General features: G+C 34.5%; 1 protein-coding gene across 1 annotated transcript in view; it reads left to right on the forward strand.

Moving 5' to 3' along the window:
• Positions 1-3025: 3025 nt before the first annotated feature.
• The window catches only part of LOC145665718 (uncharacterized), a 48883-nt gene continuing 25605 nt past the window's right edge, over positions 3026-26303 (forward strand). The window contains exon 1 of the mRNA XM_081732865.1: positions 3026-3124. Within this exon, the coding sequence (XP_081588991.1) occupies positions 3092-3124 (33 nt within the window). The 5' untranslated portion in view covers positions 3026-3091. The remainder of the gene's footprint in view (positions 3125-26303) is intronic.

The following is a 26303-nucleotide window of genomic DNA, read 5'->3' on the forward strand; positions in this document are numbered from 1 at the left end:
TTTCACCGATCTATATTACATGATAATTCGGGTTTAAACACACGAAATTTAGGTTTTTGAAAATAAAGAGGGAAAATGGAAATGAGAGAATCAATAACAAGGCCAATTTGGAAGGAATCCGATGTGAAAATTACAGAAGTAAAGGAGAGAGAGAAAAACTGGAGTTTGAATACATGACAATGAGAGCGGGAAATGGAGTCTCAGAAGGTAATACAAACATTTTTATAACAAGGTGTTCTAAAAGGTTCTAGCAATTTTCAGAAGTAAGAGGCCACGGGCCCCAGAACAAAATATCCTGGTTACACCAATGCAGAACTCGCGTTGAAAACTGGTGGAAGTTTATGTATAGCGGATCCCATATTAAGTTGCAGATCTACGTCCAGTATAGTATCGCTGGTGAAAAGAAAGTTAAACTACGAATCAACAAACCTACGAATGCCTTTGTGAAAACTTTTTTCATGTTTTCCCCAAGGTCGGGAGTATCTTCAACTGAAATTTATATTGCTTGGAATAAATCTGTCACAGAATGCTCTTAAATGAAATGTTTAAGAAAAGGTCAAAGAAAATATTGATTCGTGGTTAAATCAGGATTTGTATCTGGCTATCCTGGTCACCATAGTTAGAAAACAGTTTGCGAACAACACTTCCAAAATATCAATTCTTTGTCTATTAAGGTGTGCTGGAGCTCCTTGTTAATATCACAATTCATTTTTTGCGGACCAAAATTTAATCAATTATGTTCACGGAAAAGAAATTAGCACGTTTACTATTATATGAATTACCGGACATTAGAAGAGTAATACAATGAAAAAGTAACAGCTCTAAACGTGGCAGATAGTCAAGGGGGGAAGTGGTGTATCTGAAGGTCAAGCATGTTCAAAAAATGTCAATTTCTCGAACATATTACATCAAGTATTGTGGTACTTTAGAAGTAGCCATCTGCGATATTAGTCTCTGTTTCCATTAAGTGGCATCTTACCGTGCTTCATATAACCTGCATTATACATAATGGAAGAAATCGACAACAGTGAGAATAATTCACACCTGTTTCTATGTGTCAAAATTAGAGATTTTTTTACAACAGTATTGTCTTTATTTGAAACTAAAATCAATGCAAACAATTTGCTATGTGCTTAGAAATGAGGTACTGAAGTTTATATAGCGCTAAAACGTGTCAGAAACACAATTCAGTTTCATGGTCACAAGTTTAACATTCAATGCACAGAATGACTTTAGTGCAGAAATATTGTTATCTTTAGTACTATCACTATAGCAAACGTCAGAACAATACTTCCCATATTCTCTGAGAAAAAGATTGAAATACAAACATATGATTTTCATTTAATTTGTCTATGAGTCAGTCACAATACAACAGTTTTTGCATCGTAATCCCTCCTTGTAATTTATGAATAACAACTTATCTCTGATCCCAAACTTCTAACACATGCAATATTCTATTAAACGACTTATTATATTGACTGAAAGGTTAAGACGATGGGTAAATATTTGGATGGGCGAAGCACAAAACGAATGACGTCTTATCTTGTATTTTCGTTAGAGACAGACGCCGGTTAGTTCATTACTTATCCAAAGTGTACCTAATTTTTCACGTAACCTTAGAATTGATGCAATTTCCTCTGACCTATTCCATTAGAGAAAACACTACCACAACCAAGTCGTTGTTTACAGAACACCGTAAACAAACACCCCGATACTCTCAAATAGATTACAGTTTTACGTTTGGTTCTTCGAAAATACTTTGAAAGACAGCAGAAATTGTTAGAAGTCTCAACATCGGTTTTATTTTATTTTATTTAAACTATGCAACTACTAGGGAAGAAATAATTTCCAAGATAATTCTCTCTCTCTCTCTCTCTCTGTATATATATATATATATATATATATATATATATATATATATATATATATATATATATAGATAGATAGATAGATAGATAGATAGATAGATAGATATAGATATAGATAGATAGATAGATAGATATAGATATAGATAGATAGATAGATAGATAGATAGATAGATAGATAGATAGATAGATAGATAGATAGATAGATAGATAGATAGATAGATAGATAGATAGATATAGATGTAGATATAGATATAGATATAAATGAAAGTGACTATGTTTGTGACTTCGTACCTGTTGAACTACCCGACCGATCTCGATCAAATTTTCAAAATAGACGAGGCTCGGCCTTGGGCTGATTTTTATCATTTCACTTTAACGGTGTAACACAGGGGAGGAAGAGATATTTAAAAATGATCAAAAATGACCGATATTAGTGTCGAATCCGTACTTTTCGAAATCGCTGAGATGAACAGTGACACATCCGATGCCGTTTAAACCCAAATTCAGCCCTTCATGTCCAAAATGAAACGTATTCTCCCCATGCGAAGAACGGGTATTCTGCTAGTGTAATTGAAACATGTTTTCAAATTAATAGCTCTTGCTGGATTATAATTTAAAATAACATAATACCATATTTGATTGTAAAATAGGTGTTACGTAGGGAAAGGTCGAATACCTTCTTATCTCTCTTTTTTGTTTTTCAAAACAAATTCCGAATAAATCCATTAAGAACTGTCAATGTCTTGTGAAAAGCAAATGCTCTTAGTTTGAATCTATTTTAGTATATCCTGTAAGGTCGAATACACTTTCAGTATCAACAAACATGTCTTTCTCAAATATAGTGTAAATGTCTTCGGATAATTTCTAATCCTGTTAACCACTACTTATATTAGTTGAGAGATTTTGTTACAAACTACTTATAGATCCATTTTTATATTAATAATAATAATAACAGGAAACGAGTCCTTTTTATGTTCTTAACGTGTCATCATTTTCTACCTTTATGCCATAGAAAGCCTGAACAATGCGTTAATATCTCCTTGTCAATAGAGACAAAGATTCTTCTTTCTAGTTGGACAAATGCGTCATCACCCACGTCCAGTGGTGTGACCTCTACAAGGAAAAGAAAATATATAAAAACATGGAAACCGATCTACATTGGAGTAGCTGATGCGAAACCTCCATAGACCAAAGATCATCAGTTTACGTCTGGCGACTACAAGATGAATCTTTTAGCAAGAATACATTTGACTTCGGTGAGTATTCTGTTGCAATCGTATATTCATTTCTCCCTTTTGCAGATCAGTTTCTGAAAGAATGTTATCGAGTCAGTCATTTGAGATCTCAACTCTCTAGAACAGCCATTTCGTGTTTATCTATCTCCTAGAAATGTGCGTGCAATTTCTTCCCGATGTTTCCATCGTCATGAAATGATTCTTTTGGGGTGTTTATTTGTGTAATTACTATTTCTTGAATGCAGTTCAGGGTCGTACTATAACAGTATCCAATTTGATTGCTAGTGAAATTTGTGTTGAAATGTATAACGAATTTGCACTATTATTAAGGAAAGTTAGGTGTGTGTGTGTTTCTAAGAAGTACGAGGTGAGTTTAGATAATATACCCATTGTTTTGTTGGAAAAGTTCTGCTTCTTTACAGCTACTGAATTCGGTGAAATTTAGTTCGACAAATTTAGTTGGAATCATAAATGAAATTACTTATATTAATAACTAGTTCTGTTTCACCTTTGTAGCTCAGCTTCGTTATATGTTAGGGTAAATTCACTTTATCTTTTCAAACTTATCACACTAACATGTAATTTAAAGTTGTCAATGTATGGGTTAATCTTATTATATGCGTGAAAGCTGTCCAAAACGTTATTTTTGTTAGATCGATTTTTTTAATATACCCAATAACCTGAAAGATTAGGCGTATATCAGGCTTTGTAGTTTGGATTTTGTGATATCTCTAGCCGATTAGATCACATTCTCGGAGATTTAATTTAATTTTGAAAAAAAAAAAAAAAAAACTAGGTTGCTATAATTTCCAGACTGCAAGCTGTTTCCACTTTTTAATTCTAACACGCCGACGCCCTTTTATTTGAAATTCTTAATGGTATTTTATGTATTACCACGGAGTGGTTTAATTTATTTCCAAGTAGCAGAATATCACTGGACCAATATGTTACAGGAGGGATCTGCCTGCATATAACGTCAAATTTTCATCCAATTTTCAACCAAAATATTTTTTAATATATATATATATATATATATATATATATATATATATATATATATATAACTACATGAGCTGACATAAATTATTGAGCACTTCCTGTAGGGCTACAATGATTAAATTTGACATGATTGTAGCTTTCCGGAACTAACCGGCAGGGAAATTGCCAAAAGTGAATATTTTTAATTTTTAGAGAGTCTAAAGAGGGGATGAAGAATTTCCCCATGTTACTTAAATGGACCTTTTTCTGGACCTATAATCTCATGTTTTAGGTACTTAGAATTGGAATAAAACCTTGAAATTCGGTATGCTTGTACGCTTTCGTTAGCATTACCTAAGTGAATCATCAGAAATAAAAATTTCCAACCGTAGAGTTGTTTTAACGGGAACTGAAAAATCTTTTCCATGTTATTTATATGGGACGCGTTCTACACCCCAAAATGTTTAGGCACTTCCGTCAGGATTAGAATCATGAAATTTGGTATGATTATATCCTTCCAGGACCAACCAAAAGGAAAATTGCCGAAAGTTAATATTTTTAATTATTTAGGTGTCTAAAGGGGGATGAAGAAATTCTCTTGCTATTTAAATGGACGTTTTTTTGGGATACAAAATCTTGAACAAGTTCACGAAATTCACTGTTGATGCAAAGGCCGATAGATAAAAAATGCGAGGCCGTAGGCCGAGCAAACTCCGGGGTCTGGGGGCGGAGCCTCCAGCTAGCCAAAGGCTAGTTAATCCCTGAAATTCAAGTAAGGGTATTAGATATTTTCGACCACTAGTATAACTTCATTTTTACGTGAGTGAGGGGTTAAAGTTGAAAAATCTTCCTGGAGAATCTCATAAAAGTTTTAAAGTTTGGTCTTAACATGTTGAAAGTTGAACCATGAGACTTATAGTCATCATAATACTGACTAACGAACATTCGAACAAATATGTAAAAATTGATTTTTCAGTATGTCGGAGTCATGAAGTATGAATCTGTTGAAACATGGAATTCGATTTACATATTTCATCAGTACAATGCATTTTTCACGTTATCGACACTGGAAAATCGTAACAGCTAGGAGATGAGATATACTGAAGATGCATCAATTGGTGCGTTCAGTGCACAAGTGAATTAAGTCCACTGGACATATTTCACCACTAATATTTCTATCTGAAGATCCTTTCAGAGCTTAAAGATCCACGTCCAGACATTGTAAATGACAATTATAATGTAAAAAGCAGTATTAAATTTTCCAGGAATTTAAACGTACCGTACAAATTTATTTTTCTTGTTTCACAACTTTGGTCATTAAATTTGACCCCCATGTGTTTTGAACGCCTAAAATATCATAGAGCAGCGTTTCACAACCGGCGTGCCGCGGCATGCTAGTACATCCTGTAAGGTGAAAGGTGTGACGCGAACTTTTAGCTACTTTAAGAAATTAAATATCAAGTCATCATTATTATAACTATTTTGAACCATTTACTTTATTTCATATTCTTACACATTATTTCATTCTCTGCCGTACCTTGGGACCGCGGTGGCTCAGTGCTAGAACGTTCACCTCTGGTACATGAGGTTCTGGGTTCGATCCCGGCTCCCACCAAGTGAACTTTGTGGTGGACAAGCACCGTGTGCGTGAGTTTCCTCGGTGTTCTCCCGTTGCCTTCCACTTACTTCATTCCACCACTTCATTCATTTCTCATCGTCACCGTCTCTTTTAGCCTAGTAGGCATAATCGTGGGACGTAAAACTCGAAGACTTCTTTTCATTTTTCTGCCGTATCTTATTTTCTGTACAGGATTTTTGTCGGTTGTTGGAACAAAATGAGAATCAAGTGCCGTTCATGACTGCTACAATATGTATTTCGGTTAAAGATAAATAAATAAAAAACACAGGAGGGTCCAACAAACCACACACAATAGTTTAAATGTTGTTAATGGCTGCTTGTAAAGAGGCATTGAAAATAGTCCTGAGTTCAGAAGTTGATGGTGAAATTTCATTGTCAACTGTGTATTTCTGTGAACTGGGCCTTGAGAACCGAAATTAAAATATCAAAGATGGAAAGAAATGAAATCCTATGATAAAGAAACGAGACTTTGATTATCAACGATTCCTTCACAGATCAGCTGTCTGTATGAAGTTAAGTAAGCACATGTGTCATATTGACAGTATGAGTACAATTATTCACTTTAATAGAAAAACATTTTTGTATTTTTGCGGTAGAATTACTTCATACAGAGAGCGTAAGTCCATTGTACTTGTTTACCACACAAATTGTAATTCTTGCTCATTAATTGTAATAAATGTACGATTCGATTTCTGTTTTTAATAATAATAATAATAATAATAATAATAATAATAATAATAATAATAATAATAATAATAATAATAATAATAATAATAATAATAATAATATAGGTTGATTACATTAAGCTTTATATTAATATTGCCACATAAACAATTTTGAGGGGATATGTTACTTTGGTGTGCAGTATTGAGTCATGGATAGCGTATACTGTGCTGCGACGCCTTACAAGGTACACTCATGTCCAAAATGATTGTCGCATATCTATAACTGTCTTCTTGTAAGAATATGATGTAATAATGATTTTGCAGGGTACTTTTAATACTGATACTATGTGTATAATCGGGAAATGTATATTTGTGGTAAATTTCATAGGGAAAGAAATATAAATACTAAAATTAGAATGTTGCCAAAACCAAAATGTTGCTAAACGTACAAGAAAATTTTATTTTCGTTTTATTGTTCTTATTTACTGCTCTTTCGACTTGAAATTTGCTACATACATGGCTTTGCCGATTATACACATACTAACATTGTAAGAAATACCGGGCGAATTCGTTATGAAATTATATTCCTATAACAACATATTTATAGACAAGCGACAATAATTTTGGACATGAGTGTACATTTACGAAGTGTCTCCTCGGGATTCATGCAAAACTGATTTAAATTTAAATGTAAAGTTCTCCATGGCTCAATGCGTATTGTACTAATTTTAGCAGCCCATATGGGTAATTTGCATATTTATGAGCCTTCATATACCCGAAATTCAATCATACATTACTATAACGCTCGGTCACAAAATTGCTTTTAGTTTTTTAGATGTAACTGAACATGAAAGTGGACATATGCAAAACAAATTGGATCAAGTACTGCTTCTCTGACACGTGTTGTCCAGACCGGCCGCCATCTTGTATCCGCCATATTGGATTTCCCGGTTTTTCAAATGGGAATAGGTGCATGTGGTACATCAAATTCATATAAAATTATCTCGGAAATTCATTGGTGTAGTGAGTTTTACGGTAGCTTGTACCATTTGCGAGATAATACATGTTAAATCCCTCTAGGCACTTCGCGAATAGACATTGCGGAGTATAATCAGTTACGCTTACGTTTTTGATGTTGGCAAATCAAAACAAGTTCTAACTGGAAAAGTACTGTAGGTATAAACAGACTCTCTACAACATTGGTGTCATAATCTTACATTTCTGTGAGTGATTGTTATTACTTCCATGTTGTACTATAACAAGGAAGTATTGAGTTACGAACAAAAAATCTAATATAAATCCAGATACGACCAGATTTTGATGAAGATCTACCGTATCCTATTTACGTCTGTGTGTCTGTATCTATGTACGTTCAGAAAACATATCGTTAACAATAAATCACGTAAAAGATCACATATACATACGGGACCCTGTACAACTTTTTAATGGTTGAATTTGTGAAGTGCCTCACATTTATCATATTAGTGGTACTGGACGTTTTACCTGATACAGGCATCGGCGCAAATCTGTCTTCAACATTGGGGTTACGAGTAAGACCGTTCCCATATTATATATATATATATATATATATATATATATATATATATATATATATAAGCGATGTTCAAAATATTTATGAAGTTGAAAAACAATGCTGTGGAGGATCAGGGGAGCAGAATTGTCTTCAGTGGCGTATTTAGGGGATTATCGGACTGGGCTCATGCTCCCCCCGAGATAAATTTGTTTGTTTTTCGCATTCCACGCACAACAACAATCCTTTTTACCATTTCTAAGAATGTCATTGACTTTCCAATTTCTTATGCTCTTTGTTCAGAAATAAACTGTATTTGTCAAATTTCATTCCATGTAAGAACTGCGTATTTTTGTTCTTTCTTTCGCACTTTCTACTTTTCTGTTTCTTTTTCTTGATGTTACTTTCTTTCATTTCGCTTATACTTTATCGACCGTTGTCAGTTGTGATTGAAGTCGGCCGTCATCAGTAACACCAAAACTAAGAGGAGTTGATAAGAGAAACTGGTGTTCCACACCAACTTGCGCGGATATCAACATGATAGAATTTTAGTTATTATAACAAAGGAAAAATTATATCGGTTAGTTATTTTTAAATCAAGGAAATGTTTGAATTAAAGAAAATAAAAACAGGGTAATAATTAGGCCGGGAAATTAGGAAAGCCAAGAGGATGCTTCCTTTTTCTTGTGTAAATAGATAAAAGGGTTAGATTCACTCCTAAATTTTTGTATAATATCATATAGGATTTATCAGTCTGCAATTCTTGCCATTATAACTTCAATTTATGCATAAATTAAAATATATTTAATTCTCAAACTCAGGTGGGCAATTACCCACTTCCTTCCTTGTGTTGGACATAGTCCCTCGAAACAAAATCCTAAATACGCCATTCGCTGTCTTCAACATTGGATGATGGGCAGGTTGGAGGCTTATTCTAGAGAAGGGAGATGAAACTCATATTACGGTAGATGAATCTGATCAACTGTTGTAGAGTATATTATATATTAGGCGATGTAGATGAAGTAGTAGTACATATCAGTATTACATATCACTGCCGTGAACACATTCTGAAATCTGAATACATGCATATTTATAATTGGTATGTTTCTAATTAGGCATCCACAAAGATCAACGTTAAAATTGTTTTATAATAATATAATAATATAAATAATGAATTCCCGAAAACTATGAAGAAAGAATATCGATTATGTATGACGCAACAATACTCGTATTTGAGCAAAATGATGACAATCTCAATAACATTGCAGGAATCGTTACAGAAAACTGACGCATGTCATATACTTTTTAGTTAACAGATGTAACTAAGATTATGGAGAAAAAGATTCCAGCAATTGAATTCTTTTCTTTGCTTACGAAGCATCCTCTCTCAAAGGAAAAATTGGGACACGTGGAAATTCGTAGAAACAAACCATGGTTCGAACTAGCAGAGAAGAGAAAACAGGCAAAATTACGTTTGCTACAAAATCCGAATGACATAACTACACAAAATTTCATAGACATCGGGCAGGAAACTTCCAAAACTTTTAGAACAAAGAAACCCAATTTTTTGAAAGCTAAAATTAAGGAACTTGAAGATAATAGTAAAAATATAAATATTCGGAACATGTATAGAGGGATCAACGAATTTAAGAAAGGCTATCAACCTCGTGCTTATATTAAAGAAAGCTCATTTAACAGTTATCACTGATACAGATAGCATTTTAAAAAGATGGAAAGATTTCTTTGACGATTTGATTAACACGCAGCCAAAAATTAATGTGCGGGAAGAATGGGAGGTACGTACCGCAGAACCGTATATTGCAGAACCCAACCAAATAGAAGTAGAAATCGCTATAAAGAAATTAAAGAAAGACAAATCTCCGGGTGTAAACGAAATTCCGGCTGAGTTAATTTTACCTGGAGACGAAAAATTGTGGATACACAAACTCATCCTCCTTATCTACAACAAGGAAGAATTGCCACAAGAGTGGAAAGAATCAATCATTGTTCCAATCCACAAGAAAGGCGACACAACTGATTATAATAATTACCAAGGCATCTATCTTCTGTCAACATCCTATAAAATCCTTTCAAACATTCTTTTAGCAAGATACGCAGATGAAATTATTGGAGATTAATTTGGCATTAATTGGCATGTTTAAATGAATCCCAAAGTAAAGTGCGGTTAGGAAAATGTTTGGCCACGAGCTTTCACGTCGAGAATGGCCTGAAACAAGGAGGTGCGTTGTCGCCATTATTATTCAACTTTGCCCTGGAATACGCTATAAGAAAAATCAAAGATAGCAATCAGGGCCTAGAATTGAACGGAGTTCACCAGGTTATGCGTACGCTGATGATGTAAATTTAATAGGGGATGATATGAGAATAATAGAAAGAAATGCAGAGAAAACTAAATACATGGAAGTGCGTCGGGACCGTAACACGGCAAATTATGAATGCGTTAAAATATTAAATAATATTTTTGATAAAGTGGATACTTCAAAAATCTAGAATCAATATTAACAAACGAAAATCATATTTACAAAGAAATTAAATATCGACTAAAAACAGGGAATTCGTGTTATTCAGTTCAAAATCTCTTGTCGTCGCGAATTCTGTCGAGGAATTTGAAGCTTAAAATATATAAAACGATAATCATGCCTGTTGTTCTGTATGGTTTCGAAACATGGTCGCTTACTCTGATGGAAGAACATAGACTGAAAGTATTTGAGAACAAAATCCTCAGACGAATATTCGGATCCAAGAGGAACGGGAAAGGGGAATGGCGAAAACTTCATAACGAGGAACTACATAAATTATACGGCTTACCAAACATTGTTAGAGTCATCAAGTCTAGGAGGCTTAGGTGGGCAGGACATATAGCCAGGATGGAAGAAAGTATGAATGCTTTCAAAGTGTTACCGGTAAGACCAATCGGAAAACGACCATTAGGAAGACGTAGGCGCAGAGGGGAAGACAATATTAAGATAGATCTCGCAAAAATAGGAATGCAAAGTAGAAACTGGATCCAGTTGGCTAAGGATAGAAGTCAACGGAGAGCTTTTGTGAACGCGGCATTGAACCTTCGGGTTCCATAGGCCATAGAGTTAGCTTACGGAGCATGAGTAGATGCCTAGGTTGATACTACAAATAGATGAAATGCACATTTACTGAAGAGATGGGTTCTACTGATATTGGATAGTCTATATACTCTTCGTGTTCTAGGGCCTAAGGGAGAGATGGAGATAAGATTTCACATCAGGTTGCGTCATACACAGTCGCACACCTTCATTTTCATTAAAAATGAAAAAAAAAAAAAAAAAAGAGAAACCAATTTCATCTCACTTTCCTTTGTGGCAGTCGGACACAAATCATCACACATCTGCAAAAAGCACTTTTCAAATCGGATTATTGGAGAGCCTCCAGTTCCAATGTTGGGGGGGACATGCCACCCCATTTCCCCGGAATTTGTGCTCGTACCTACAGCTGAGACAAGTTTCCAGCATGAGAAGAGGGGCATATCCTCCTCTGGCATTTATTGCAATTTGTGCCCAAGTAGCGGAAATGGAATTAATACATATTGATGAGACTACTAAACGCACTACAGCACGAAGTTCAGTTTGAAATACTACAGAATACGATTCTTTTTAAAAGAAATGGAAAAGCCAAGAGAACTCAATTTCATCTCACATTCCTTTGTGGCAGTCGGACACAAATCATCACACTTATCCCAAAAAGCACTTTTCAAGTCAGATTATTGGGGGACAGTCCCCCAGGTCCAAGATTGGAGGGGAGATATCCCCACCATTTTGAAAACAGTGACCCATATGAACAATCTTTTGCCACAATGCGTTTAGTATATGAAAATCTATCGAACGAGGTATCACTTGACCCATATTTTCGTTTAAAATTTCTAAATTGGGCCTAGCCCCCACGAAAAACGGCCCTGAGGGACACCGTGACAACATCATTCGATTTGCCCTATAGCTTTCCTATTTGAGTTTTTGTTTGGTTCATTTATGTTCAACCCAGGGCCGGCCTTAGGTGGCGCGGGGCCCGATTGGGAACATTTTGCGGGTCCCCAGGGTTGAATTAACTTGCACCAGATTCTGGAGGTCTGTAGAACCAGTGTATATAGGGTGTTTCAAAACAACACTGAGAGGTGATTCCTGACACCAAGAGACAAAAAGTTTAGACCAACCTGGGTGTACAGATGCTTCCTTTCGGAGTTATCGGCTGCCGAAAACATGAAACAATGAACTTTAAACGTCAATAGCTCCAAAACTATGGGACCTACCATAGTCAGGTCAAGACTTCACCTAGGAACCAATATGTGCGCTATCCAAAAATACATATTCCAGAATCCTAAGGCACTCACGCAACAATTTTTATAGAGGAAGTTCGGCTACGGGCATACAATTTGAAGTACTCACTAACTACCTCTATAAAAATTGTTGCGGAAGTACCACAGGATTCTGAAACTTGGATATTTGGATAGGGCACATATCAGTTTCTAAATAAAGTCCTGACCCGACTACGGTAGGTCCCATAGTTTTGGAGCTATGGACCTCTAAATTTCTTTTCTTTTTGAATGTTTTCGGAAACTTATAACTCCGAAAGGAATCATTTGTGCATAGTTGGTCTATACTTTTTGTCTTATCTTGGTGTCAGGAATCACCTTCCAAATGTTGTCGGTATTCTTTTGAAACATACTGTATATACAGGGTGGCCCAAAAGTAGGTATACACTCCCGTACTGATCGGCTCATGGCATTTTTTATAATTTACTTACTATCCATACAGGTATTGACTTAGTTTCTTCATTATTTATTCTTAATTTCTTTTCAGTTATACCTGAAGCTTCGAACAAACCGAAGCAAATAAATGCATTATCTTAATAAATTAAAATATCATATTCTATCGATACTGATCTGTATACCTACTTTTCGACCACCCTGTATATTGCGCTCTCCCTGCTAGTTTATATAGTGGGTGCGCCTGTGGTATATATAGTCGCGAGCCCGATTCCCGATGGGAGAACACTCAAAGAGCTATTTCCATTTTCCATTGCACCATTCCCCCCCCCCCCCAGCTGTACAGAACATTGACATCGACTGATCAATGTAGCTTTCCGTACTGAAAAAAAAAAAAGATACCTAAATTATCAAGCTGAGTCAACCCTTTCGAAAATTATTTGCATATTAAATTTAACATTAGAGTATATGGCCAGAAATATCTTTTTGGATTTTAAAAGAATTTTAAGAGAGAGAAACGCAGTTCTTAGGAAGTTTCCAAGAGACAATATCAAGGCACATCCAATGGTACTAGAGCGGGTTTCCGAAAAGTTCCGGAACATTGCTTAAATCGGATTACATGTATTAGGAGCAAAATTTAATCACAAGAACAACACTCTTGTTTGCTCTAGGGCCTAATATGCTGTTAAAACGGCACTGGAGAGTAGAGTAGACGGCAAGCGCGGGGCCCCCTTAGGCACGGGGCCCAATTGGGAGCTATCGGTCCAATCGGCTTAAGGCCGGCCCTGGAACCGTTTTCATATGAGTGGTACTGGACGTTTATCTGATACAGGTAACATATCTTGGCGGCCATTTTGAACACGGTGACGGATATGAAAAATATTTTGCCACTTCGCTTTTTAGTGTATGAATATCTATCGAACAAGGGGTCACTCGCACCATGTTTCCATTTAAAATTTTAAAGTTGTGCTCCGGGCCCCATTAAAGAGCGGCCCTGGAGGGCACCGCGATATCATAATTCCTTTTAGCCCCATGGTATTTCCTATTTGAGGTTTTGTTCAGTTCATTTATGTTCAACCGTTTTCGAGATATTTCCGTGGAAAGATTAAAATGGGCCACCCTACATATATATATATATATATATATATATATATATATATATATATATATATATATATATATATGGGGGGAAGATGATACAGTTGTTTTCTATCATGTGGTGAAAGTACTATTCATTGCAAGTTGCAGTTTTTCGGGATTTCTAGTAAAAACGAACAAAGTGATATTGATATTCGCTCAGTGATTGCCGAGGAATATTTCTTTTTAATGATTAGGTTAAAAATATCATCTTACCCCACGTATCGGGGCAAGATGATATTAATACTGGGGCAAGTTGATACAATATGTAATTCTCTAATACTGGGTTAAGTTGATAAATAATATGTAATTATCTAATCTAAAAGTACAAATAAAACTATTTCAAACATTTTAAATCTATATTAGTGATAAACACAAATGTTACTCTGAAGGATCCAAAGATGCAGATAAAACAACTAGGTCAATACTGCAATTGTAATTTTGAAAATATAAACCTGAAAAAGAATTAGTCTACTCATAGGGTATATTCAGATTATTCTTCTAATCTTATAACTCAAAACAAAACTCTTATTATATATTCATCGTTCGCTAATAATAATTTTAATGAAAAATGAATTAACTAATTCTGAAGTAATATAGAATGTAAATGTTGATAATAAAACTAAAATAAAAAATAAATGGGAGGTGAAACTTGAGGTGTGCCGAATTCCTATCACTAATCATTCACCACTTACAGAAATTACTCATCATTATACAGATAAAAGTCTAACACCTTTGTGATTTGTACAGTCCTCATGGAACCGCTGTGTTGGATAATTGTTACATTTGATACAGCGATCGTTAGCACAATATTTGCTTTTGTCATAGGCGGAACTAGTGGGAGGCCAGGGGGTTCCGGCCCCCCCTAGAAGCCAAGCTGGCTCTCCCCAGAATTTTCCTACTGGATGAAAATAATGTTATTAGTTTACCTCAATTTATGCATAACAATTTTAGTGATGCGTTCGATATATTTAATAATGTCTATACTCTTCCGCCCATCGATTTTTTTTTAAATATGGTCTGGCGCTTGGGTGTAATAAAATCCCTGGACTAATGTGATAGTGGGCAGTATAGCGATCTCTCAACTTGCGGTATGTTTTTTTATTTATTTATTTATTATTATTATTATTTGATAACTTCATTAATGTAAATTACTTTGTATTGTTTCAAGTAATTAACATTATTGACGTAGTAAGTTTTTCTTGTTTATATATGTATGATAAACCAGTTTTGTTATTATTTTATTTATAGCATAGTAATGTTTGAATAGTTAAGATTCTCAGAGCATATTATTAAGGTACACTAAAAAACACCAGAAAGGAAAGAAAGAAATCGAATTCTTGAACTGATAAACTCAAGTGATTGTTGCCTTCTACATACATGCATACAATACCCATTCAAAAGTCACTATTCAATATCGTTTGTTGCTTTTCCTTATTATTATTATTATTATTATTATTACTACTACTACTATTATTATTATTATTATTATTATTATTATTATTATTATTATTATTATTATTATTATTATTATTATTATTATTATTATTATTATTATTATTATTATTATTATTATTATATGAACTGAAGTTTGTGGTTACATTCTTAAAGTATGTATAAACAGTAACCAGGCACGCACCGAGAAATTTTTGTGCAGGGTGTCGAAGGTTGGGAGGGGTATAATATTGCAAGACACAGACACGACGTTATTCTGCACCCGAGTAAACGACAAATAATTTTCAAGTAGCGGAAGTCGTGCACCCCAGAAACACTTTTTATATTTTGCTTTTGAAAAGTGGCTATTTATGTTATGCTAAAGAAAGAAAATGTTAATGATAACCTAATATTTTAGTTTCATACTGTAGAAGTTACATGAGTATCGCAGCAATAACAAGAACCAGAGTAATTTTAGCCGAGCAAGTCATGTCGTCTCTTGGTACGGGAAGGGGGGCATGTACCTGTACCAAGGGACTTAAATTATTTTACCTAGGGACAACCATACAGAAACAATAACTTGCTTCCTCATTCTCAATAGAATGGGAATTTTTGCATTGTCAAGTAACTTTGTACCTAGGTAAATACAAGGAATATAATGTTGTATAAAACAAATAATATTGCAGTTTTATCACATTATTTGCAGAAATAGCATGCACACTGAGGAAAAAAAATTGTATGCGGCGTACGTAAAATCGTATGTTACATTTGTAAATCCTGTAGTTTTTGGACTTAACGTACAGGAAATGTACAACTGAAAACGCATGTTTTATAATACTCTCTGTATAAGTGTTCCCAGTGGCAGCGGTTGGACGTCAAAAGTGGGGGGGGGGGGGGCAAGATATGATCTGAACATTTGTTTATAACTGTTAGTTTTCCTGGTTGTTTCTAACACTTTGACGAAAGGTTATATAACTAATAGGATACTATCTTTTTCAGTTAACCCCTTTCTGGATGATTTTTTTTAGCAAAAAAATAATAATAATAATAATAATAATCAGTACTGCAAATCACCATTGGGAACTTGAAAAATGAATTAAAACTTGAATTTTAGATTTTTCACTTAATTCCGACGAGAAATAAGTATGTGCAATATATGACACAATTACAACTTACAAAGAACATGCCAGATGACACCAAAATCTCTTATTCATCCACGTCAATATCTCACACAGCAAACAAAACAGTCATTTGTTACCTTTGATAAATCACAGAAAAGCTAAAGTGAACAACGGGTATGTGCCATATATGGCACGGCATGCGGTAAGAGGTTAAAATATCGTATCTCGTATTTAATATTTTATTAAGAAAATTGACAAGAGCAACGCAAGTAGGTATTAGCCCTTTGTACTCTTAAACATCGAAAGCGTACGAAGAGATTTGATTTCTTGCTCATGAACATCTTAAAAATTCTCTCTGCAAAGTTGTGTGATCAGATTATTTAATAACAAATTCGCAAAACAAATAAGTTGAAAGGATAACATTAATCATAGTAATGAATAATGAGGCTTGTTTTGTGGAAGTTATATTGAAACTGGGGATTAATAAACAACTTATACTTTTAATTCTAGTAATGCTATTAAGTGTATGTTATTACTCTTAGAAAATGAAAGACAGTAAATACTATAACCATATGGTAAAGACGGGTCAAACGGACATGCTAAGCAGTTTTCTGTTGCTTGTATGAATACGAATGACCGAAGAGAACTCAAGATATTTCTTACAAACCAGTAAGCTTTCTGCAAAGTAAAGGTATAACAAAGAAGTCAGTTCGTCAATTAGTCAAGGATATATTGAACAATTAGTATACACAGGTGCAAGATGTCCATATGCCCCATAGGGTGGGGCAGAAGGACAAAAATAGTGGGGCAAACGGACAGTTTACAGTCACAACTTATAAACCACTAACACTGTTAAATGAATGCGTACAAAGTTTCAGGGCCGGATTTAGCATTTTGGCGCCCCTAGGCCCAATAATTTTTTCCGCCCCCTAGTCTTGTTAAAGTTACTTTCCTAAAAGCCTTTATTAAAAAATTATATCAGGCCTATATGTTAATTGCTTAAACACCACTCCACGATGCAATTTTATCATTGCAAGTTTAATGAGGAATTTACTAGGTTCTGAGCTTAACAAAATACCGTTAATGTGTTAACAGAAGATTGGTGAATAACTGTGGTTTTGTTCAATTTAGGAATTTGGGCAAATAAATAAAAAAAATCTGTAATACATTATGAAACAGTTTTAATCTGAGAAACACAGCTTACATGAAGTATTTTGATAACGTGACACAAAAACTGTTTTAAAGTAAAACTAGATATTTTGTATGTACAAATAGTAAATTGTACTAGTATAAAAATGTTGAAAAATAGTTTAACTTTACCAACAATTATTTGTTCCAATGAACTTCAACATCAGAATGCTTTTTAGCCTGATTTTTTAAAATCAATTCAAAAAAATAAGTTATGGCTATTTATTTTTATTTCTAGATATTTATATTTTTTTTTCTCTCGGCTGTGCGCTAGGGGTGTTCGGAACTCGATTTCGTATTCCGGAATTCGCAATTCATCTAATTCCGGAATGTTCCGGAATTCCGGAATTTCGGAATTCCGGAACGTTTCGAAATTCCGGAATGTTCCGAAATTCCGGAATGTTTCGAAATTCCGGAATGTTCCGAAATTCCGGAATGTTTCGAAATTCCGGAATGTTTCGAAATTCCGGAACGTTTCGAAATTCCGGAATGTTCCGAAATTCCGGAACGTTTCGAAATTCCGGAATGTTCCGCAAATTCCGTAAAATTCCAAAAGTTTGGAATTGTGGAATGCTCTAAAGTATGAATTTCGGAACTGTTTTCAAGACTGAAATTTTGAAGCTCACTGTTGATTCTGGAATCGTAATGTTAATATTAGTTCGAAGTTTGTATATAAAAGTTCGAAACAGTCCTGAGGCAATGGTTCTCAAACATTGTTACAAGGCTTTAATCCCACAAATTTACTCGCAAATACTTTCTCGTTTTCACTTTGGTATCTATGGAATATAGTAGCAACATGTCTTAAACAGTTATGCATTCTCGTATCTCCAATTATTGGAATAAAGTACAGCATTTTATCTTTATCTTTTACATTTTTTCAACCATTGCCATTTTGTATTTTGAAGTACCAACAAAGAAACAATTTACATGTTTGGCATTTTAATTCCAAAATATTTGTTTTACTATTAAGCAAACAATACAAGAGCACACGAAACATTTGTAGTCATGTCATTTGGAATTATATTAATGAACTTTTAATCTAAAGTACAGGGGGTACGCATGAGTAATACATAATTGTGAAAATTTTGACAACTGAAACCCTGAAATGGTATAACTGATGCTACCTGAGACGTCATCAAATAATGCAACAAAAATGTAAATGTAAATTACTATTGAAAGAAAAAGCAAAATTTCTGTGCTACAAAATAATACTGTTAGAGAACAATGATATGGATGAAATGTTATAAGAGCATGTATTAAATGTCAATTTTCATATAAATGCCCAGATGATTTTTTTTTAAAAATTATGGGAAAGTAGACTTTAGACGATATTAGACAAGGCAATTATGTATGCAAAATTAGGTGACATGCATTCAAATTATTTCCTGTAATAAAAATTAGAATTCAACTTTCCATGGTAGATTGCACATGTTCTATCTCCGAACAAGGTGAAATACGTGCAATTTACTATGGAAAGTTGAATGTTAATTATTATTACACGAAATAATTTGAACGGATGACTCTTAGCATGCAAGATTGCATAGAAAATTGCATCGCATAAAATGGGACTTTAGGGACTTTTAGCTCAACAAACTTCTTTTATCTCATTGATCTTTTTTATCTGATTTATTTGAGAAATCAGGAGAAAGAAAGTTTTCGCCAACTTTTCTACTCAAGGAAAATAAGACATCAATTTTTGTAAAAAATCAATTTACGCGAAGTACGAATAGTTTTTGATACAAATTCATTATTTCGTAAGAGCGAAATATGAACATTAGGCTAATACTTTTAATGTGAATATTAACATTTACGAAATGATTTCTTTCATTTTTAACTTTTACCATCGCTACTCACAATTTCGGGTATTCTAATTGAACATTTACCTTTCTTGTTGTTAGTTAGTCATTGGTGCAGACCCTTTCATCTGAATGCATAACTACCCTTCATATTGCAGCTTTGTATGAAAATGTACATATTCTGTTGGCTTGTATCAATGCAATTGTTTAAAGAAAGTAACATGCTTTTACATCAGAATTTCACAACATTGATAATATATTGGTGATTAATACAATTTCTCAACAAACCAATTTTAAATGTTTTTCACTCACACAATTCATTTGTCACCTTGCATAAAATTTTGATTAGTAGAGTTAGAACTAATCTTCATACGTAGGTTCCAATGCTTAGTATTTAACTGATAGACACCTTTATTTAGTTAGTTATTCAAATAAGTGTCGCAGGACAAGAAAAGAGTAGCGCGTACATGTGAATAATTATAAGATATTATGTAAAGTTTTCACCTCTATTCGATTTACTCTCGTTGTACATTTTGACAAGTTATGCAAATAATGCTTGGTAAAGCTTTCATTTAAAAAAAACAGCAGTAGCATCATGATTATAGAAGTTACAAAAAACATTAAACAGTAATCCCTTGTTCTAAGAAATTTTTTGCTGTTTACAGCATGCAGTATACTAAATACAATACAAGCGATGCATTATTAATTTTAGCTTTGTGTGATTTGAACCTGAAATATGAAATACTGATTCTAGTTTCCAAAAAGTTCATGTAACATCAATAATGCATATTTTTACATAACACGGGCAGCAGCATAATAATTGTACATTTATATATCTGAATAAAAGAATATTAAACACTATTTTGTAACAAATTATGTAAGATACTAAACGGTACCACTATAATATCTGCCTACCAGCTATAACATCATAGTATTAAACTATCATTACAAATTACTAGAATTTTGTGGTGTTATGAAAAAACTTTATTGAATTTTGACTGGTTGAGTTTAAACTTGAATGACTAAATTTGAATTTAGTTTTATTTTTAGGCAACTAAGGCTGAAAATAAAAATAAAACTGTCGCGCGAGAGGCGTAGGTGTAAAGATGTAGAAAGGCAGAGTCCTGGCCGTACAGCTTTATATGTAACTTTTGAATAGTTCGTTATAGTTAGTCCTGATGAGACGATCCATGACCTCAGTACTTTCTTTTCCCATATTATCTCTACTTTATTCATTAATAAAAGTTAAGGAGATTTTTCTCTTATTTTGATTCTTCGCCATGCCATTTTGATTTTTCTTTTTCCGTAATTAAAATATATTTTTTATTATCTATATTTGCAAGTAAGAAGGTAGTAATATTATGCATTTTGTAACTGAAAATTTAAAAAAAAATATGCTAATTAATTACTAATTTATTTTTTTACTTTTCAGCTCAACGACGGAAATTCAAAAGTTATTCTTCCTCTATGGCTTAAAAAATGCAAAGCCTCATTTACAAACACTCGTCTAATATTATTTTTTTTTTAATTACGTGATCCTTGATTAATTCAATTAAATATTAGACGAGTGTTTGTACACAAAGCTTTCCAAATTATTTTAAGTCATAGAGGAAGGTAGACCTAATCAATTTCTGTAGGGTTGGTTGTTTTAATTTACTTTGCTGAGCTGAAAAGTAATAAGTTAAATTTACAATTAGTTAGCAATCATCTTGTAATTCAGAGGCGTACGCAGGGGGTGGGTCCTGGGGTCCGTCCCCCCCGAAATCCCGACTTTCTTGTAAATGTAATCTACTTTTAGGGACAATTTTAGAAATTTTTATAAATTCTAGCCTCAAATTTTATTTGGACCCTCCGAAACGCTTTAGACCCCTCCCGAAATAAAACCAAACTAAAGGGAAGAACTAGCTCGAATTTCTATGTTCCGATTTCTGCAACAATATCACGGAATTTACACTGAATCACTTATGATTGAGACTTTATGGATAACCAGACAAAGTTCCAAATCTTATGCGCAATCGTTCACAGTGAACGGATCTAGAGAATGAAACAAAACCAGTTGCCGTGGACCAAAACTCCTTCCTTCAGCACAGCGGAATCAATATCCAGTTTCAAAGCTAAGCTTTGCGCACACCTCTCAGTTCGGGGTAACAGCAAAAATTATTTTTTCAATAAGAAGTTCCGGAATGTTTCGAAATTCCGGAATGTTCCGAAATTCCGGAATGTTCCGAAATTCCGGACTGTTCCGAAATTCCGGAATGTTTCGAAATTCCGGAATGTTCCGAAATTCCGGAACGTTTCGAAATTCCGGAACGTTCCGAAATTCCGGAATTCCGGAACGTCTTGAAACTGTGTTCCGATTCCGGAATTGGAATTTCCGTTCCGAAAAATTCCGGAATTCCGGAATTAGGAACAGCCCTACTGTGCGCTCCCTTGGAGCCTGCGCCCATAGGCCCGGGCCTACCGGGCCTATTGGGAAATCCGGCCCTGCAAAGTATGCATCACGACCATTTGGATCGCATTCTACATGGAACCAGAAAAACAACCTGTGCACATTACCCAGTCTTCTCCCTCGACATATCGTTTCCACGAGTTAAACTTCTAGCTGTAGCATACGACAATGATTGCGCTACACGCGCACTAAATGTTTTGTGACGTTGTACGAAACCATGCTCCCAAACCAGCCATTTTTCTATCATCATTGAATATGTTTGTATTTGTTCTCAACAGCAAAGTTGTACGCCAACTTTCGTAATTTGCGTAGAGTTAACCCAAATCCCATTTCGTCCAAGGCAAGTAGATGCTTTTCCAATTCATTTTCTGCTGTGCTGAGAATATGTGCTTGTATGATTTCCAACTTTCGGATTATGTGCGATGACATAACGCGTTGTCGTAGTGTATTACGATGGACATTGAAAGTTGTCGCTGCAGTTGATAGAGGCATCTTCTCTTCACGTGCGGCTCTAACAGCAGCGGCTATGGATTTATTTTCCTATTTGCATCTGTCTGTTGGATAAGATCTATAACGTACCATCTTTGGAAAAAAAAATGGTAGTATTAATAAGGAACCCGCCTCTTAAGTAATATACATACAAACTAATATTGTTTTTCTACTTCATACTAACCATTTAGGTCACTGTCCGTTTGCTCCGCTAATTGCGTGTCCGTCTGCCCCGCACACACATTGGTTTCAAATATTTCTGACCCTACTCAATAGATGGCACGCAACATTCATTTACTCTAGTGGTGTGTGTGACTATCCATCTATTGTCTTCCGCTCCTCCCGCGAATGTTTAGCAACTTCGTTGTCAAATATTTAATTTCTGAAGTCGAGTTATTAGAAATCACGTTTTGGGACCTTGCCTCTGTGTAATTGTTGCCAATTTCTTACCATAATAATAATGATGAAAAATTACATATAGGTGATCCAAGTCATACTCCTTGAGTCTCTAGTTATTTGTACTTGATAATTTGAAAATGGTAATTTATTTATTTTTTTTTTAATATGTAAAACGATTTTTGGATGCTTGAGATAAGAGATTTGGCAGAAGACAGTGTTAGAACAAATATTAGGACCTCACTTCTCCTTCAAACTTAATGGCTGATTGATTTGTATTTACATTCGTCATCAAAAGTGAGGTCAAATGAGACAAGACACACAGTTTAAAGTACCCTAGGTAGAATTTGAATCACTATAGTGTGCCCGATGTTTTTCCACCAGCTGAACTCAGGGTCTCGTTCATAAAAATCATGAGTATTATCCACTTTAATAAAGCAATATATATATATATATATATATATATATATATATATATATATATATATATATATATATATATATATATATATATATAGATAGATAGATAGATAGATAGATAGATAGATAGATAGATAGATAGATATAGATAGATAGATAGATAGATAGATAGATAGATATAGATATAGATATAGATATTCTCACATTATCTCTAAATTTTTTATTTTATCTTTGTTCTATATTTTCGTCATCAAACAATAATGAAACGAGCAAAGAAACTTGAAAACAGTTTAAACCTTTCACTGCTTTACCTTATATCAGGCTTGTGTCAATCAAAATTGTCCCTTTTCTTATGCAATTTTCTCTAGTTTGTTGATTGTCCAATACCTCTGACAGAAGTTATGTGATAAGAATAATTTAGCTGTATTAAAGGAAGTGTCAACTATATTTGTTTTGTTCATCTGTCTTTTCATTTATAGTTTTTACTTTTTCCTTCACTTTTTTACAAAAATATATATACCCAGCCAACAAAGGTGCAAATTATGCTATTTTGAACACACACACACACACACACACACACACACACATATATATATATATATATATATATATATATATATATATATTATTATTATTATTATTATTATTATTATTATTATTATTATTATTATTATTATTATTATTAGTCAATCAGTCAGCACGGAGATTTTCCCGCTTAATAGAAAAAAGTCCTTTTTTCCCTTCTTTGTTAAATTTACTTACGAAATTTCCCTAAATTAGGGAAATATCCCTCAACCTACGAGCACTGTAGAGTTGCCTAATAATTAGAATTGCCAATGACCGGTATTTATTTATTTTTTTTTTTTTATCAGACTTAACTATATGTATTTCAAGGTTTACTTACGATACAATTATTCGTCACCTTTTTTGAGGATTATGAGCGGGTGCCGGCAATTTAATATTTCAGAGTTAGCAACAATTCTCGTATTCTGCAACCGAACTAAAGCCTGTGACAAACATCTTACTATTTCAGCTAAACGAATAAAACGCAAGCTCTGACGCGATGTTGCTGAGTGCTAAGGAGTGTGGCTATGGCTAAGCAGATGAACTACAGCGCGATCAGGTGGCAGAGGATAGACGTGGATGTGTACAAAATAAAAGTGGCAATACCGCTGGCCTCTCATTTGCTAGCATCATTTAAAGAGAACTTGGAGCGCCGCCTTCAAATGCCAAGATGTTTGTCACGCCGCATAGACCAGTACCTAAGGGCAGTCAGGGTCTTAGTGTCTTCTGTGACCACCTTCAGCCTCGCTGAAACTTTCAATTGTTTGTTATTATGTATGTCAAGGATGTTATAAAATAGAAGATCTGCCCATATCAATCTTCATTCTTTAAATCAATGAAGCCAAAAAACAACCAAGCATCGACACGTCTGATTAGCTACTCTTGTTTCTGCCATCGTCTGATTCGCTACTTTCGTTTCCGCCATGATAGTTGGCTCAGAACACTGCGATCTTATTGGGCGGAGTGGGCAGAGTAGGAGTGGCGAAACTGTGACGTATGGCTTCACGATTTTGTTGTAAGGGCACACACATCCCCTATTTTATAACATCCTTGATGTATGTATTAATGTGAAGTGAACTTAAGTCCTGAAACATGATCTCGGCCCCTTTAATGTTCTGGCTACGGGCCTGTACCGAACACTACAGATCACTCAGCTATTAATGCCGGCTACAAGGGCTTTTAAACGAAATCAAATTCGTTGGCATCATCAGTTGAATAATGCCACTGGATTTTTAACTTCCTTAAAGAGTTTAGCGTTTTCTAACATACAAATATCTAATAATATAAATAAATAAAATGGTGTTGGATGAAGTTGTTTAATAATTTATGTTTTATCTGTTAGCCTAATTGTTTGGCTGTTACTCTGATTTACGATTCCAGATTAAGTTAAATATTATTAGGTACATCCACTGAAGCATTGGAATGTAATATTAAAAGCATCAACTATTTTCTTGAATGAAATTGTTCTTACAAAGCATATGCTATGTACAATGACTGCAGAATAAATTCTTTGAAAAATAAAATTGGAGACACGGTGACTGAGTGGTAGTGAGCTTACCACTGGTGCGTGGGGTCCTTGGTTCAATCCATGACCAAACTAAAAGATTTCATTTGAAAATAAATTTTCCTAACACTGTTTTTATATATACACAGAGTTTTAATGAACTAAACCGTGAAAGTATGAGATGGTTCCTCACATCAAAATAAGAGAAGTTTGTTTGGACCGGTAAAAAAAAATTGCATAATTTCGGAGCTGGAATTATCTGCAGCTGAAATATGTATTTTTTGCAAATTGTTGAAATATGCATTTTTTGGACTGCCGTATATTTAACTTCCTTCACATATACACCGCAACTCCATGTTGTTTTTTTTTTTCATGTTTGATATTCCTAAATTTAATTAACTTACTATAATCTTGATCTTTTTAAATCCTCGCATACCATTATAAATAATAACTAAATAAGATGCCTGATAACCCATCCTCAAATTATGTTTTCCACACGTTTGCACGATTCTAGATCTATGCACTATTGCTAGCAGGCCAATATGGACTCTTTTTCTTTCTTATTTCTGATATGGGGAATGATCTCTTGCAGTTTGTTGGTATAATTCATTAATACCCTCTCTATATATAATATCATCAAGAAAATTAAATATTTCAGTTTTACGTCCCGCGATTATGCCGTGAAGCTTAAGGAGACGTGATGATGAAAAATGATGAAATGTTGGAATGAAGAAAGTGGGAGGAAACAGAGCAACCCACACATACGGTGTTTGTCCACCACAAAGCCCTTTTGACTCAAACTGGGATCGAACCTGGGACATCAGAGGTAGAGACCTGCACGGGCCGGGCTTGGGCGGGCCGATTTTGCTATATCTTTGGGCCGGGCCGGGCTTGGGCGGGCCCACACTTATTTCTTTGGGCCGGGCCGGGCTTGGGCTGGCCGACACTGATTTCTCTTCAGGTCGGGCCGGGCTGGGGCCGATCAATTGCAATTCTTTAATAATTATTGACTTTCGTTAAACGATAATTGGAATAAAGCCAAACGTTGAAGAAGTGTGTCCGTGAAAAATGCTACAAAGAATGCAATAGCTATTTACAGTTTGTGTTGCTTAGCGGCTCCACTTTCACTATAGAGG

This window comes from Thermobia domestica, chromosome 12 (genome assembly GCF_964235325.1).
Source record: "Thermobia domestica chromosome 12, izTheDome1.hap1.1, whole genome shotgun sequence".
In the NCBI taxonomy this organism is placed as follows: domain Eukaryota; kingdom Metazoa; phylum Arthropoda; class Insecta; order Zygentoma; family Lepismatidae; genus Thermobia; species Thermobia domestica.